General features: G+C 32.6%; 1 protein-coding gene across 2 annotated transcripts; it reads right to left on the bottom strand.

The window, feature by feature from the left end:
- Positions 1-17,563, bottom strand: LOC150101520 (vitamin D 25-hydroxylase-like). 2 transcript variants are annotated; one of them, XM_090400306.1, is made up of 6 exons: positions 17,457-17,563; positions 14,349-14,637; positions 12,184-12,299; positions 10,302-10,557; positions 885-1,072; positions 1-402 (listed from the first exon to the last, which is right to left on the bottom strand). In XM_090400306.1, exons 2-6 carry the CDS (start codon positions 14,534-14,536, stop codon positions 224-226), a joined length of 927 nt encoding a protein of 308 aa, XP_090256432.1. In that variant the 5' UTR covers positions 14,537-14,637; positions 17,457-17,563; the 3' UTR covers positions 1-223. The 2 variants fall into 2 exon arrangements, with proteins under 2 accessions (XP_090256432.1, XP_090256433.1); XM_090400307.1 differs by lacking the exon at positions 14,349-14,637 and having other exon boundaries at positions 17,457-17,512.

Genomic DNA, 17,563 nt, shown 5'->3' with positions numbered 1-17,563 from the left:
TACAACTTCTAAATTTATTTTTTCCGTAAATTTCCAAGTAAATGATGAAATATCTTTATAAGAAATCCAAAAGCATTGAGTTACAATGGGAAATTTGAGTTATGCAAATTATATTAAATACTTTTATTTTTGTTTTTAAATTATAAACCATTATCCAAAAACAACACTTTAAGAAGTAATAGAATAGTACAGTTAGATATTTTATGTTTTAATTTCTTTATTATTATTTTCTTTTTATAAAACTCAGTTCATGGTGGGGTGGAAGAACGGCAACTGCAAGCTCATGACGAAAATCAGCCAATGAGTTGCCTGGATATTTCAATTCAAATTGTTGGAGAATTGTTGTAAAATATAAAAAGACTGAAACGAGAGCCATTTTCTCGCCGGGACAAGACCTTTTGCCTAAATAATAAAGAAACAGTCGCGAATATGAATTTGATATGTTGATTTATTATTTCAATAAATTCTGAAAACAATTTTAATTTTTCAAAATGAACGAATTAATCTTTATAGAATAAACTGCATTTTTCTCTTTTATATACTCTTTTTTTTTACATGCTCTTTTTTATATTTATTAATCTTAATTTAAAAGGTGTTTTTCTTTATTTTCTTTAGTACAAATTGTTGTTTCTTAAAACTCCACTTTATATTATAAGATCACTACTTAACAGGTTTTATTGTTTAGACAAAAAATGTTATGGATAATTTTGTAGGAAGAAAGTGAATAATACAAACATCTTACACGTAAGATTTTGATAAACACACACACACACATGTAATTATATAATTAATGGTTAAAATGACAAATAGGTACACAATTGTCAATATATCTAAACAGCATAGAATGGCTAACAGACAAACAGTCCCTATTTTCATCCACTTACCCATTGAAAACGGTATGAGGTATTCTGGTTTCTTAACTGTTTTTCCATCTGGAGATAAAAATCTGTCTGGATTGAATTTTTCTGGATTTTTCCAGTACTTCGGATCATTATGTACAGCCCAGGTGTTAACGAGAACTATAGTTCCCTTTGAAATATCATATTTTCCAATTGTTGAGCCTTCAGCTGCTCTGTGAAGATTTAATATAAATGCATTACAGTAAATATTTATACACGCCATTGCCTAAATTGCTTAACTCATAAAACGAAGAATCATATCCAGATTATTTGACTTCTTTTGTTGAAAATTTGATTAACTAAAAATCTCTTCATACCTATTACATTTTGTGTTTCTTATTGGAGAATTTGATTCCTACATATTAATGCAGCCGCTTATATTCATTTGATATCAAATGAATTAGAAAAAGATTAACATATTAATGCATGGACTTTATGTTATGTGGGATTTAATGATATATTTCCTTTTAAATTTATGACAGTTTGGTCATAAATTTAAAAGACGTTGATGTTGAATATTTTATGGATAATAAGTTATAAGTTGCTTTTATAACTATAAGTCTCTAATCTCTCTTACTGTTTCTTTTATGCTTTTGCAGTGTCTCCTTCTTCTTTTACTTTTAATATGCACTGTCTTTGGAACACTTTTCGCAGTGAATTAAATATTACGTCATGCAGAAGAAATTACACTAAACCAAGCAAATCTATGTACATTTTTTGAAAAGAATAATAGTTTTGTTAATATTGTATGAGTGACTATATTGGTCTAATTAGTGATCAAGTACATAAGAGTCTTCTTCTTCATTGTATACGTTGCTGGTTGGATATCGGTACAGTGTTGATTTTGAAGATGTTCCGATTTTTAAGCGAGTCATTAGTAGAGTACTTGTCTTAAGGCAGTCGATGAAAAATAATCTACTATATAAAGAGATCAAATTACATTTTTAATGTTTTTACATTCAAAGCACTAAGAACAACGAATCAAAAAATCCTCGTGTTGCCTTCAACACGATCTGTCCAAGATATTCTTCCTTGAAGATTTCCAAAAACTCTGTTTCCGTATTAGGATACGCTACTTTCTCTATCAAGTTTATATTCTCCCAGCTGAAATCATCCATAACAATCACGCGCATTCCGATCGCCCAACTATGTGCTAACACTTTTCCTGCTCATCACCCTCTATATTCTCTGTCCTAGAGCAACAACTCACGATATGTCTGACCATGCCTATCGTGAGGTCACACCACACACACTCTAGTGATTTTTAGAATTGAAAAATGAATCGAAACTGAAGGATATCTGTATTCAATAGTCCACCTTTGACAGTCATTTGGGATAAATTATCTTCTGAGATTATTGTTAAAATTGTTGAGACAATTATTGTCTTGAACTTACTGGGACAATATTGTTACCATTGACTAATATCAGCTAAATAACTGCTTTTAAATATACGAAGTTTTGCTGAGAAGTTGTGATAATCGCCATGAAAGAATTGAGGTAGAACCATGTAAATTACACATTATTCTATATATTCACACGAAGTGTTATGCATGTGTTAGAAAGCTGATGGATCATTTGCAATATTCTGAGAAAAATGTTTAATTAAATTTTTGTTCTAGGTGTTTATCAGAACTTTGCAGTCCCACTCGTAATAAAGAAATCTATACGTTGTATTGGCTCGGCTCAGAGTGACGCGACTTTAGAACATACGCATATTTCTGAACAAAATATGCATGAAATGAATAAATATAGCTGTTATTTAACATGAATTTGGAATAGTTGCAAAGTCGATTTTCGAAATGTCACAATTTTAAATTAAAGAAATGCAAAAACGATTAATTGCAAAGTTTGTCAAACTGTATCTGAATTGCTCATTGGGTAAAGGTAAACTGCTTTTCGATTAAACTCTCGATATAAAGGCGTAATGTTTGAATTTGTCAAATTTACTTCGACGGACAAGACGGCATGCTGTTTATATAAAAATACATCCACTGAATGACCAAAACATTAGTTAATCTAACGTCATGCTTCTTAATTTAATTCTCTATATGTAATGTATTTTATTTTCACATAACAGCGTTCTTAGAATATCTTCGAAGTGTTAATGGATTCTTGATTGTATATTTGATCAGTCGAAAATTTGAATAAACAGAAAAAGACGGAATTTCATTTTATTTATTATCATTTGTGTTACGTTTTCAATGCTGGTATTATTATTATTATTATTATTATTATTATTATTATTATTATTATTATTGGATCATGGTCGTATCGCTGCTCCCGTTTTTCATAGTTTTAAAGTGGTTCTAACTCCTGTTTTTAATTTACAAGTCACAAGTAATTCTACTTTGTCACGCTGAAGACAGTGGTTTATAATTCACCAAAATCGGCTTGGTAAAATTCTAATTTTGAGTGCAGAAAATTGAACAGAATTCACCATGGTCACCAACGAGCAAACAACAAAGAACGCCGCCATCTTTATAGTTGCTCAAGGGAAGAAAGGTGAGTCATGAAGTGAAACAAGTGCATGAAGGATTTATCGTTCGACGGAAATCATATAACCTGCAGGAAATGCATTAGGAATCTTCACTTTGTTACGAAGTTTCAGAAACAACATGGCAATGCAAATCCGAAGAAAAAATGAGAGGAATGGAAGTGCCTATATTGCAGAGAGAACAAAGAAACATCGCCACCCACTGCGCAACCGATTACACCGAAGGCAGACTTAGACGATGAACTGAACAGACAAAAAATACAGCTGAGTCTTATAATTTGAATTCCGTAAATTTATTACTAGAAAAATATTTAGAGCATATAAAAGCCAGCTTAAATGATCTTGTCCAAGAACTCTTTGATAAAGAGAACGAACAAATAAACAACAACAACAAAAAATTGGAGAATATGAGGATTTTGTTAAATATAATAATTCAGCAGTCGAAGAAGTTTTGAAAACGGTAAAAGATGAAAATCGGTATTAACGTACTAAATGACAAGCAACACAAATTTACGAAAGAGACATCGAAAGTCCGTTAAGAACTTAATTCCCTAAAACTACAATATGAACTCTTAAATCAGCAACAACATAAAGAAGATCTTGTCATAAACAATCTTCCTGAAACTGCATCCACAGAAAATCTCAGAGACGTTGTTTTAAAATTAGGGCATGTTGACATCCCCATATAGCATAATGACATTCAGACCATAAATAGGTTTCCCAGAAGAACAAGAAACAAGGCTTGCCGATACACACAAGTCATAGTTCGTCTGACATGCAAGTCCACAAGAGACAATCTCATAAAAAATCTGTTGCCAAGGTCTTGAACGCATAGCAAGTCAGCGCACTAATCTTTATATCTGAGTATTTAACACCATTCAATCGGAATCTCTTGTACCAAGCAAGAAAAGCAAAAACAGGAAGAAAAATATAAATTTTTGTGGATCAGAGACGGCAAGATATTCTTGAGAAAGTCACAAATATCAAAGTTGATACAAATAAAAAGCTTGGAAGACATAGAGAGGCTGCCAGAGTAAAACAGACTCCTAATTAGTTCAAAAAGACGTCAACCCAACAAAAATGAATGTGAACCATCAGACAGATGTAATAACACCAGAACACATCAGCAGCTATACTTTTGAATCATTCGATGCATGGAAACAACACACAGTACAAACGAGAGGATCATCCAGCCTAAATATTAACATCCGAAGCATCCGAAAACATTGGTTATTGTTACAGGCTTATCAGAGGACTTACAGCGATGTTATTGGTATATTGGTTCAAACAGAAGTATTCGTAATAAATTACGAAGCGACTGCTTTCCAAATTCCAGGCTTCTTCCAACAATATAGATCATGCCTCCAAACAAAAACAGAGGCCGAATAATAATATTTATCAAACATATAAAAGAATCAGTTTGAGCATGCTGAAACCCTTTGCATCGAAATCATTAATACCACCAATTCGACAGCATCCCATAACACTAAATGCTATTCACAAGCCACCAAACTTAAACGTGATAAGATTCTTGCATGAACTCAATTGCTGTCTTTCACACCAAGAAATATGCTCAACCGAATACTTAATGATAATCGGCGACATAAACATAAATATTGTAAACGAAAACCAAGAAAACCAGAAGAATACTGTAAATACCTAGACCCGCTATTCATGTATAACCTAATACGAACAATAACATCATGTACTAGAGAAGAAATATTCTGAAATACTATCACTGCTCCCTGCCTAGATCATATAAACATCCGAGCACCACGAAACAGTTGCACTGTATTAGTCATAAAGTGCAAAATAACAGACCATTACTTCATGGCTCTAAACCTGCACACTAATCAAACATCTATGCAATACTTTACATATGAAAAGCAACACAAAACAATAATAGACGAAGAAACAATCAACCAGGAAATAAGAAAAACCGACTGAAAAACATGGCATCACCAGATTCAACAGATATCCCATCCTATACAACAACATTAAACTCACAGTGGAGGAAATATATTAGAAAGCTGCAAAGAAAGTCAGAATTCTTCAAGAACTACCCCAAATCCTTGGATGACACAAAACTTAATCCTAGAAATATACAGAAAGGACGCTCTACGGAAAGAATTAAAGCGATATCCAAATAACGCAACTTTAAAAACAGAATATAAAATTACAAGGAATCGCCTTACAACACAAATAAGAAATGCATAAAGAAACAACTACAGAGACAAATTAACCTCTGCACAAAGCAACATGAAACAAACCTGGTATCTGTACAATGTGATGTAAGATTGTGCTCCCATACCATCGTCTCTGAAACCATAAAATACAGCTTCATGAAAGACGCAAAACCTATCCAACAACTAGCAAATGACTTTAACCAATACTTTACAGACTCCATCCTAGACCTGCACAGAAATATTCCTCCAATCACAAAACGTGGTGATCTTCCACATGAACCGCAATCAAAACAGATATTATGGTTCCCAACCATAAAAGAAGCAGAACTTCTCTCTGTAATAAATCAAATCAAACCAAAGAAAGGCCCACGAATTAGTGGTATAAGACCTATGGATATCATGCAACACGAAACTAGCTTAGGTCCTATCGTACTAAAATTAATAAATAAAATATTTAAAACAGGACAGATACCAAGTATGTTAAAGACTGCTATAATCACACTCATATACAAACATGGAAGAAGCAATTTAATCAGCAATTATAGACCCATAGCAATACTACCAATTATTAATCAAATTATAGAACGGATCGTATTAAGAAACTCAATGCATATACAGAGAACTTTCATATTATCCCAAAAACACAATACGGTTTTTAAAAAAATAAGGGAATAACATCTCCCTTGGAAGACTTTACGGACAGAATTAATACCGCTTTAGACAAAAACAAAATTGCTATGGCAGTATTCATCGATTTAACGAAAGCATTTGACACACATACACATCAAACCTTATTAGAAAAGCTGAGACATGTTGGAATAGATGCGCCCCTGCAAAGGTGGTTTACAAACTACCTTCAAAATAGAAAGCATATCACACGGATCAGGTCAAACCGAAGTAGAGAGCTGCCGGTTACCTGGAGCGCCATAGGGAACTGTATCCTTACTCCCCCCAAATCTATTCAACATTTATATGCATGATATTAATCAGCTACCTCTCAAAGGCAAGATCTTGCAATACACAGATGATACAGCTATGATATCCATCAGTAATAATGCAAGCATAGCCCAAACAAATATTTAGAATGACACAAATCTGCTCATAGACTGACTCAGCAAAAACTCCATACACCTAAACTCAGAAAAGACAAAACTAATGATATTCAGAAATCCACTGACTCGACCAGTTGATAAGAAATATATAACTATTCAACATCCACTCTCCAACATAAAAAACACACAGAACAGTAAAATCACTACACTCACTCAGGTTGAAATAATACGATACCTTGGAATTTACTCTGATGAAGATATGAACTGGAATAGCCACATAAACCATCTACACAACGAACTTCGAACAATAACGGGCAAACTCTACAGGTTAAAAGACAATAGTTCCCACGCCTAAAAACACTAATATACAAAGCACTATGCCAAAATATACTAAGATACGCTATAACAACGTATGCTTTCTGTGCACCCTACAAATTAAATAGATTAATGTCGCTATAGTATAAAATGATAAAACTGATTTTTCGGGAACAAAGAGACAATATCGACTTTATATATAGTGCAATGTCAGAACACAAAATAATGACAGCAAAACATTTATATCATTATGCAGCTTGCTAAAACATTATTTCGATGTCAACTACAAGACAGTCAGAAATACATACCGTATAACAAGACCTCAGATAACTAATTATATTACATATAAATACAATACTCACTATGGAAAGGCTACACGAAGCTTCTACATCCCAGACTTGCTAAATGAATTGCCTTTTGAATACAAAAACCTTACAAACTACAGTAGCCTGGAAAGATCCTTAAGGACATACTATGAACAAGAAACACGCACCTTGCACACCATACAAACTTAATAATATACAATATATTAATTCTGGCTTTCCATTTCTGCGACACTTCAAGTTCCAAATTATCGTGTGTGTGTGTGTGTGTGTGTGTGTGTGTGTGTGTGTGTGTGTGTGTGTGTGTGTATCCATATATCCATATATTACATATAAGTGCAGTAGCTGAAGCTGTTAGTTACATTAAATGAAAATTTTAAATATAAATAACTCGTTTTTAAATTATATAAATGCTGTAAAAAACCAATATTATTCAACCACAGAAACAATAAATTACCAACTACAGTAACTATTGTTAATACATTTTACAGAAAAAAAAAGAAAAATCTGTACAAATTTTGTTCTTGAAAAAAAACAAAATCAGAACTAAACCTATTGTAAATATGTAATCAGAATATGTAATCATAATTTTAATAATAAAAAAGGATTGAATTTAGAAAAAAAATGTAATCAAATGTATGTACGTATCATATGTATCACATGTAATTTAAAAATGTAATCATAATTTTAATGAAAAAAATATTATTGTATGTATGTATGTAATTTACATGAGAAATAATAAAATATTTGAAAAATTTTATTAACTCCCTTGGCACCAAAAGAAGCTCATCGAGATAGAAAGATAGATAGAGAGAGAGAGAGAGAGAGAGAGAGAGAGAGAGAGAGAGAGAGAGGTTATACGTTAATGCACAAAGGTCTTCAGATTTCTCTCTTAAATCTCCATGCTTTCAACATTTCTATCTTATTGAATCTTAAACACATTCGCTGCATATCATGCACAACACATTCAGGAAAATGCATTATAATCACACTCCACTCTCCATATAAAAAATACTCGTCAGTCTTTTATTCACCAGTTCATTGTGCAGTTTCCAAAGATGGCTCCTAGTTCTTGCCCTTTCTTTTGGTTACACCGTCTTAAAAATCTTCCTGTCTCGTATCCATTCGGTAAATACTTCTCAACATCTTGAAAACGACTTGATTGTATCACTTTTTCGCCTTCTTTTTGCCAAATTCTGTAGATTATGTAACTCAGTCTATTGGTATTCTTAATATTCCAGAATGTTGAAATGATTTTTCTTAACGCCTTATGCATCGCCACCAAAGTATCTTCATTCTCTCCAAATCCCAGTGCACAGATGTTAGCACAGTAGTCTAGTCAATATATCACCTGATTAACGCCTTACAGAGTGGAAGGACTACTACTTTATCTCTACTAATTAATGATCTTCTTAATAAGTCATCAACCTTGTGAGTTCTCTTATAACCTTTGCCCAAGGTCCGAATAAGCGCTCTTACTAATTTCTCCTTTTCAGTAATAACGACAGAAGAACTAAAAACTCTTCTAGTATAAAGTTTCCATTCTTCCACCATTCTAATGCAGTGGCACTATTATACCTTCCTAACACACTCCAAGAAATTTTCTATTTGCAAGACTTCAATTAAAAAACCAATTCAGTGCTGTGTCTAGGTATTTATCACATTTAATAATAAATATTAAATACAAACACGTCACTCACGTTTATTTCTACACCACTCTCTATTCCATTTGGAAAAATATATCCTTGTTAGAATGAATGCTTTGACAGTATTGTATTCTTTTATATCGTAATTTCGTATCGTCACTTTACTTTCTACCTTTCTGGCTTGAGCTCCCTTGTTCCTAAAACAAGTGTTTGTCATCTTTCATTCTTTACTTCTTCCATAGCCTAGATATCGTTATTATTGTAGTTATTTTTTCATATCATTTTTAATAATCCTTTTCATCTCAGTTTTATTTTTCTATTGAAGGTACACATTTAGCAATTGCAATTAAAAAATTGTGTTTAGATGGTTTCCATGCATGCTCGCATGTTTATCTTCCAATTCTTTCATCCATCTTGACGATTCAAGTATTTTTATGAAGCCAAAATCGTTTCTGATGTAATTTCATGTCCGTTCCTTTCACTTACACATCTTTGTAAGCCTATGCAATCCTATGTTCAATGCTGTGTCGTCTCTATCACCTATCAGAAGCAATTTCAGAAGCAAAATCAGAAGCAAATGTCAATTCCTTGATAATCAAACCCTCTGACGCTGTAATCAATGCAAAACTGTGATCTTCATGTTACCGCATACACGTGCTGTCTAATCCCAGCGAATTCCAACAATTTTGTTACTTCATTGCCATAAATCTTCCAGATCGCTAACCCGTCCACCCAACCAATTTGTTACACATTTCATGGTCATCACCCTCTACATTCCCTGGCCTTTAACAACTCACTATATGTCTCATCCTATTCATCATCAGTTCGCACCACATATTCCAGTTGCTTTAAGAATTACCATTAATTAGAAAGAAAAAAAGAATCAGGATATATTTTTGTAATTAAAAGAAATTACTTGTTTTAGATAAATAAAAAAAAATCTGATTCGAAAAGTCAGAACAGCAGCAGCAGCTTCTATCTAGTAGAACGAAGTATTGTGTTATTTATCGGTACTTATAGTTACGAAATCCAAACTATATCCTTCCGACAGAATTCTGCTTGAGTTGAAATTTTTCCGCAGTTCCAGCCGTCAACTTATCCATCTTTTTACATTTCTTATAATTTTCAGCTAAATACTATAAGTTACTGGAATTTAATTTACTTTACAATCTCCATCAAATACAAAGCACAAGAATACCTACAAGCAATATGAACATTCTGAGATTAAATGCCGAAAAATATTACGTGTGGCTATAAAAAACGCATTCCTAAAGGCATACAATAATATTTAAATAAAAATAATCATAACGTAAACATAGAGTAATCAAAAAATATGCAAACTAACTGAAAATTTTAAAACTTTCATTTCGTAGGGGGGAAACTTACACCCTTTGTAGATTTAATGGAACAATGGTTTTCCATCTGGACGATTCCAGTAAAATTGCTTGAATATAGGGAAGATGAAGGCGGTCCTCCCAAGATGGCATCCTTTCCTTACCGACAATTTCATCTATTTCCGCCTGGGCTCGTTTCTGGATATCAGGATAAGCCGCCATTGCCAAAAGGCTGAATGTAATCGTTATAGCTGTGGTGTCGCTTCCTGCTGCAAACAGTATTCCAACATTTCCTTTTAGCATGTTTTCTGAGCGAAAAAAATAACAACAGAACAAAACTCTTTGAACACTTCGCTGAAATGAAGTATTTTCTATATATATTAATTATAAGTAAATCATTTATTTACTTATAATTTAAATTATGTTAAGAAATTTGTCATATATTTATTATACATATTTTAGTACCATTCCTGTCATCAAAAAGAGAAAATAACAATACCAGAAAATTAAGAAGTTATAAAACACATTCATCAAAATGTGTTTTGATGAATGTGCTTCGAAAAATAAACAGGAACATGGAAATGTAACATGCACATTGAAAGACATTGAACAGTCTATTGTTTTAGAGATCTATTAAACAAAGATGAAAGCAATAGAAGAAACTACCTATAGTGAATATGGAAATTAAAGAGATATTCGGGAAATTCGTATGGCAGATATTAAAGAACCATTTAGAAGATGAAATGAAAAAATATCCTCGGAATTGCTTTTTGAATTTTTCAAACTTCAGGACGGACAATCTGAGACTTAGTAATAATGGAATTCAGGTGTCTCATATTGCTATTAATTGTGGTGGTGAACAATATCCTAGGTAAGTATCAGCGACCAAAAGGAAGACACAAGTGGTATTAGAAGAAACAGTTATGATGTGGTGAATTGGGAAATTCAGAAGAGCTGCAGAAGAAACTGGGAAAAGGAACAGTTCGACGCAGAACTATGCGCTTTTCTATATTTATATAAGAAGTTAACACGTGGTTTTAAATTGTAGAAAAACGTTTGGACACTGAAAAAGTTTCTCAGCATTATAAAGCACTTTCTGTATTCACTTTTATTTCCAAATATCCATTTCTAATGACTTAGTCGTGAAAAGGGTTTAAAATGACGTCAGTGTTATGACGTCATTTTAGCAATGACGTCAAAACACTGTCTCCACCCATCTCTCGCAAAAAGTGTCTTCCAAACACGGAAAATTGTAAATCGTATGCAAAATTAGTTCCATGACGTTTATTTATTTATTTTTACAGTCTAAAAACTGCTTCTGAGTCAAAGCACGAACGTTTTCAAGCCACTTGAGGATTTCAATATGAGGCGGATTGAAATTCATCTTCTACCTAAAGACAAATCGAAACATTCATGCCCATCGCTGAATCAAAGTCTTTGCCTTTTGGTGAGAGAGCGAGTAGGTTAAAATTCGACCAATGAGACCCACTATATATCGTGAATTATTGATTTGAATTCTAACTACAAACAATAAAAGTATAACATCAGGATGACGAAAAAGCTTTTAAAGAACATTAAAGAGTGAAAAGTTTTGCTGTTCTAAACTTCATTCCTAAAAAAAGACCTAAACGTCATTCGAATTTTGGAGTCCAGTCTCCCCTTCCGTCATTGTTGCAGTTAAATACATTTCTGCGGTGTACAAGACAAAAGGTAAATGTTGATAAACCTTACTAGTATTACCAGGAGTCCGCCATGTTCTCCATGACGCTAGGATTACTAGCGTCATGGAGGAGAAAACTTTGAAAACCTTATAGATCGGAGTATTAGAGAAGAGAAAACTACTTACAAACAATCATATTTTGAAAGTATTTTTGAAATACAGAAGTAATAATGATGGAAACATGAATAATTTCATTTGTTTCGTACATACTTACCGGTAAAGGAAGAACTTGATTCGTTTTCTCGTTTCTTCATTTCTGCCATAAATCCATCGATATAATTTCCAATTGAATTTATGTCTAAATTCTTTTTCGAAGTCTCGATTTGCTTTCTATAAATAAACAGTAAAATCTGTAACCACTAACACAACAAAAGGGCATTGGAAATCATTTAGAACGAATCCCTCTATTATTGCTTTTGTAGATAATTTTCACGAAACGTACCTATAAAGTGTCTACAAAAATTTTTTTTTCTTGCCCACAATGTAATTTATGGATTCTGTTTTAAACTTTGAAAGTTTAAATTTGGAAGACTTACAAAAATGTGTTTGGCGATATATTCGTTTTAGTTCTATTGAATCATATGTTGAGCGGAATGGGTAAACGTTGTGGAAAACTGTATATTAAAATAACTCCATTGTGATTGGAAGAAATACAGATTACACACACAAGAAAGCGATTACTTTTTGGATTTTTTTTCAATCGTAAACAAAATTGTAAAAATAGTGGCTATATAATATCTATAATATTACAATAATTCAACAAGTAACGAACTAATTATAAAGAATCATGAAACTGGGTTCGTGATAAAAGTTGTGTTGTGGTTATTTTCGCATTAAACGTAATTGTACAAGCTGGTACTGGAAAGTTCTGATAAAAACCTAGAACAAAAATGAAAAAAACAATGATAGTAAAGCCACTGATATAAAAACAAAAAAAAGAAAACGAACAAATTAATTCGGAATGAAGAATGCAATCTCCGTTATCTCAATAAGTATTGCATGATTTTGTGATAGGCATTGTGTGAATAATGGTTCGATTATTGATCTTAATATTTTGGATGCATATGGAAATCAGGATAGGTATATTTTAAGACTACTTTTGAGCCTCTTTCTAGGAATCCTTGCACTCCACAGAGATACCTGTTTAACAATAACATAAATAAATAACAACAACAATAAAATAAAAAAAAGCTCTCAAATGCTTGGTACGTTACTATAGTCAAACTTTATACATTACAGCCTTAGAAATAATCTACTATGAGCTCAAAAATAGTTCACTTAAATTGAGATTCTTTCGATAAGTAATACTTTTGATTTCATATTTTTCCCATGCACTCATTTTTTCTATCAAAATGTATGGAAGGTCACAGAAGAAAACATAAAAACACGATGTAAAAATTAAAAAAAATGCTTGATGAAAAAAATTCCAAAATGTTTACATCTGACATCAAAGATATAAATTTCCAAAAATTATTGTGAAATAAAACATTGTAATAATTTCTTATTACAATGCTCATTACTAAATTAAAATACATCATTACTAACTGAGCAAGATAAAAAAAAAACAATAACAAATCAATCATCTGTTAATAATCAGTCTAAAGTTATGAAATTATAAAGCTCACTTGTGACTTCATCAGAGGTGGAGTGGACAATATTTATTATTATCAGACAACTGCAGGAAGTCCAAAGACACATCGAGAGAGGGCTCTACAATTCTGTCTTCACCACTTAATCCTCCAACTGACCGAAACTACACCAACGCCATCTACATGCACCCACCACCACTTTCGAAGACAATCACAAACATCCACGCCCAAAGCGAGATTCGAACCCGCAACCGATGGGCTGGCGAGCGGATGCGCTCACCACTCGGCCAGTTAGACTGACTTGAAGATTAGTCAAGAGTAATAAAAGCAGTAGATATATAATCTTCATTAATTTTCATATTCCAAAATAGATATCCTCCCCCCCTACCCCCGGAGAAGTTAACTAAACCATCACCAACCATAATGGAAACGATGATTGCGGGATTGCGTACATGTGTGGTAGAATAATTCATATCCTGACAATAATTTCAATTATATATTTGTAATAAAATTCTATAGTAAGAGAAGCTATGTATGGTGAAAAAAAGGATTCGAATCGCATATTAAATATGTGGAAAATGATTTCCAAAATCAATTAGAACGTTATTATTAAGATATTTAAATTATTAAAAATAATCGTGTTTATTAAACGTACGGTGATAATTTTCGTTATTATTCATAATGGGCTATGTGTCGTAATGGTGAAAATCTCAAGTAGTGGTAACATTGAAACAAAACCAGAAGAGTCCAAAAATATATGAAGAAAATATTCCAAATGTTCTATACTTACTCGACAAATGAGTTAAATAATTTAAAAATTTTGATTTCTGGCAAAAATTTCAACACTGTGAGTGTTAAGGGAGTTAGCCAAGGAAAATAAGTAGGCAAATCAAATTCTGGAAAGGAGTCGTCGATACCAGTAATTACTGCTTCAATATATTTCCTTTCTTTTTCTTCGAATTGTTTTCCGAAAACCATCGAAGCGATGTTGTTGATGGTACTGCGAAGAGAACTGGATCTTATTTCATTTGGTTTTCCTCGAGGGTTTCGATTGTCTTAATAAAGGCAGATATTTCGTCCTGTAACACATAATATAATATTGAAGCATAAGGAGGATTGCTGATTATATATAAAGAAATTACTTATTTAGTTAGACAAATTAATTTCTTTCATTTGTTGTATTTCAGCCATCAACTTACCATATATTGTTCTTTCCATTTCATGTCTTCTTTTCCTGAATTGTCTCTTTAACTTCTTAAATCCATCGGGATTTAGGAATTTGCTTTTTATCCTTGCAGAGAAGTTCATCATATCCCTCCATGGCTGAAAGAGAGAGTCGATGTCTTATTCAAATTTTGCCACTTAGTCTCAGTGGCTTTTTCTCCAGTAATATGCATATATGAGTGTCAATATTCTTCTGATAGATGCTAAAATGTGATATATATGTTTTTGTGGATATTTGCTGACTATCAACTCACATTTTAATTCCACTGTACACGTTTGTGTCCTCTATCAGCGTTACGATAATAACATAACTGTGATGACATTTTTAGTGAATTTTAACTTCTAATGTCTTCTCGCTATGTAACTCTTTTTTGTTTTATCTTTTAGTGGAACATGGAACTAATAATCACTAGTCCACGTCGTGAACAAAATTCCAGCAGGTAAGATGTCCTTTGGTTGGAAGTACTTGGGTTTGATTCCCATCCTAAACGTGAGGAACTTTTGTCTGGTCTCTTTCGACCAAAGGTGAGTTAGCCGTTCTCATTCGTTGGTAGAGGGGTTTTTTCACCGGGAACCGCGAACGCACACGGATCTCCAGTCATAAACATATACTTAATCCCTCATCAGGAAGGTTCACCCCACACTAATGGATGGGGGAGAAAAACAGGGAAACCAATACGAATAAATAAATAAATTGCTGTTGAGCTGTTTCGATCTCCAACAGAGATCATCTTTTGGTCGTTGTTTTTTTCTTTATATCACTACTTTCTCTATAGAAATTCGTACAATTATTCATTACTATATCTATCTGTGGGATCATTTCTAATATCCCGTTATTAGGTAAGAGAACAATCTTTCTCATTACAAGATGAAATCGAAGGCATGATGTTCTTGTTACATCTGGTAAAGATTATCCCGTATTTTACCTGGAATACATACTGATGGCTGTTTATAAAAATGTTTGAAAATTGTCACATGATAATTGGTATATTTTAGGAGATAATATTATATAACTTTCTGATATTTATCAACAGGATTCAAATATTGGATCTTTTCCCTTGAAAACAGCAACTACTAAACTTTTTCCACAGGTAGTTCTGGTTTTATCAGAGTCTTCAGATAAAGTAGTATTCGTTGTGGTACCATGAAGAAAATTGATTACACATTGTTTCAACGATGATCCAGATGCAATTATATTTTATAATATTGTTCTCTAATTGTTTCTTGTGATGTAAGTCAATACTGTATACAGTTTCTTCGGGTAAGTCTCCAAGTGCCAGCCATGCCAGTTCTCTCAGTATCCGTGTGGATATTTAATAATTGACGAACACACACGAGAAGGTAAAGATTGAACATTGAGTCAAAATCCCTTGTCAAAACTTCTCATTGCTTATTCGTATATTCTTAATGCTTATTTCTTAATGCATTTAGCAACTTCCAAAGAAATTTGCTAAGGCGCTCAACGTAACATTACTCCACTCTTACAATATACATACGAAATTATTGATAATTTAGAAGTTGATGGGCCAAACACCTGTACCGCTTTACAAGGAATGGTGCATGATATAAACTGAGCATTCTGTTCCTATGATATTTCGCTTGGTAGTTTCCAGAATTTTTATAAACACTTCTTTTCCCTGAGTCTGCAGCCACCGAAATTCATGTTATTAACAAACAGATTTTCTTCCAAGTAAATCATCGCACATTACCTTTATTGGACTATTTATGCACTAAAAGTATCGAATTAGAATTGGGACTAATTTTATGTGAATATTATTTTTCGTCATGCACAATAGCAAAATCACTGATGTCTCTAAAATAGTTTGTTCTTATACTTAAAGCAAAGAATAACTTAACATATTAATAGAAATAATAGAAATAACTCCATACACGACTTACAACAAAGTATATAATACCATTCTTCATTTCTAGAAACAGGTCTTTAGTTTATAAATGTAACAAGAAAACACGTAATTTTTAAAATAGAATATAGTGCTAGAAGACTAGAAAACGTTTATACGTCTCTTTTGAAGAAGTTCTAAAATAATCTTTTGTGAGTTCAACAACTAAGGTTTGTCTTCAAGAAACGGGATTTTTACCGACACTTGTAAAGTAAATCATACAGCTCACAATATTTCAGAACATAATATATATCTTTAATTATAAGGAGCACTAAATAATGACCCTTGTTTGCCGTAATCCCTCACGTGAAAGTCATTGTTTATTGCTAGCCTTGAGTTCAGCTATCACCCATGTCTAAAAATGAAGGCACTTTTGATCAGCACGCTTTTAGTTAAACATGTGTGACTATGTAAATAAGTTCCTTCGTGTTTTACTTAAATAGCTGTAATCTTTAAACTTAGATATGAAAAGTTTTTTTAAAATAATTGTTTCTAAACAGAGCCTTTTGACTTCGGCATTTGGACAAATGTCTCTATTTTAAATGCCATTTATATTTTTTATTTTTTTATTTTTATTTTATTTCTTTATCTTTGAAACGCACAATATCTAGTGTTGGAGTTTGTCTTTACACCTTATACAACTGCATTGCGAAACTTCAGATAAAAGAAGATATGCCACACACACACACACACACACACACACACACACACACACACACACACACGCACACAATAGTTATCTTAAGTGAAGTTTAGTAAATTAGAATTCTTACCTTTATTCGCTCTTCCATTTGACCTTTGCCAAACCCCAAGTCACGAAGTACATGAAGGGAGAATCTTCGCTGTTCTTGCCATTCAAAACCACTTTCTGACGCTAAAC

Source organism: Typopeltis vanoorti, chromosome 11 (assembly GCF_054136105.1).
Source record: "Typopeltis vanoorti isolate ZY-2024b chromosome 11, IOZ_Tvanoo_1.0, whole genome shotgun sequence".
NCBI classification, from domain to species: Eukaryota; Metazoa; Arthropoda; class Arachnida; order Uropygi; family Thelyphonidae; genus Typopeltis; species Typopeltis vanoorti.
Note: the sequence above shows the minus strand (reverse complement) of the source record. Positions and strands in the feature narration are given on the sequence as shown.

Bases quoted from the DNA above. Each gene is read 5' to 3' on its own strand.
- LOC150101520 (XM_090400306.1), bottom strand. From the start codon at position 14,536: ATGGTTTTCGGAAAACAATTCGAAGAAAAAGAAAGGAAATATATTGAA. The intron at 1,073-10,301 runs GTAAGTTTCCCC...AAATCTTCACAG, and splicing joins CCATTAAATCTACAAAGGGT to AGCAGCTGAAGGCTCAACAA. The intron at 403-884 runs GTAAGTGGATGA...TTTATTATTTAG, and splicing joins CCTCATACCGTTTTCAATGG to GCAAAAGGTCTTGTCCCGGC.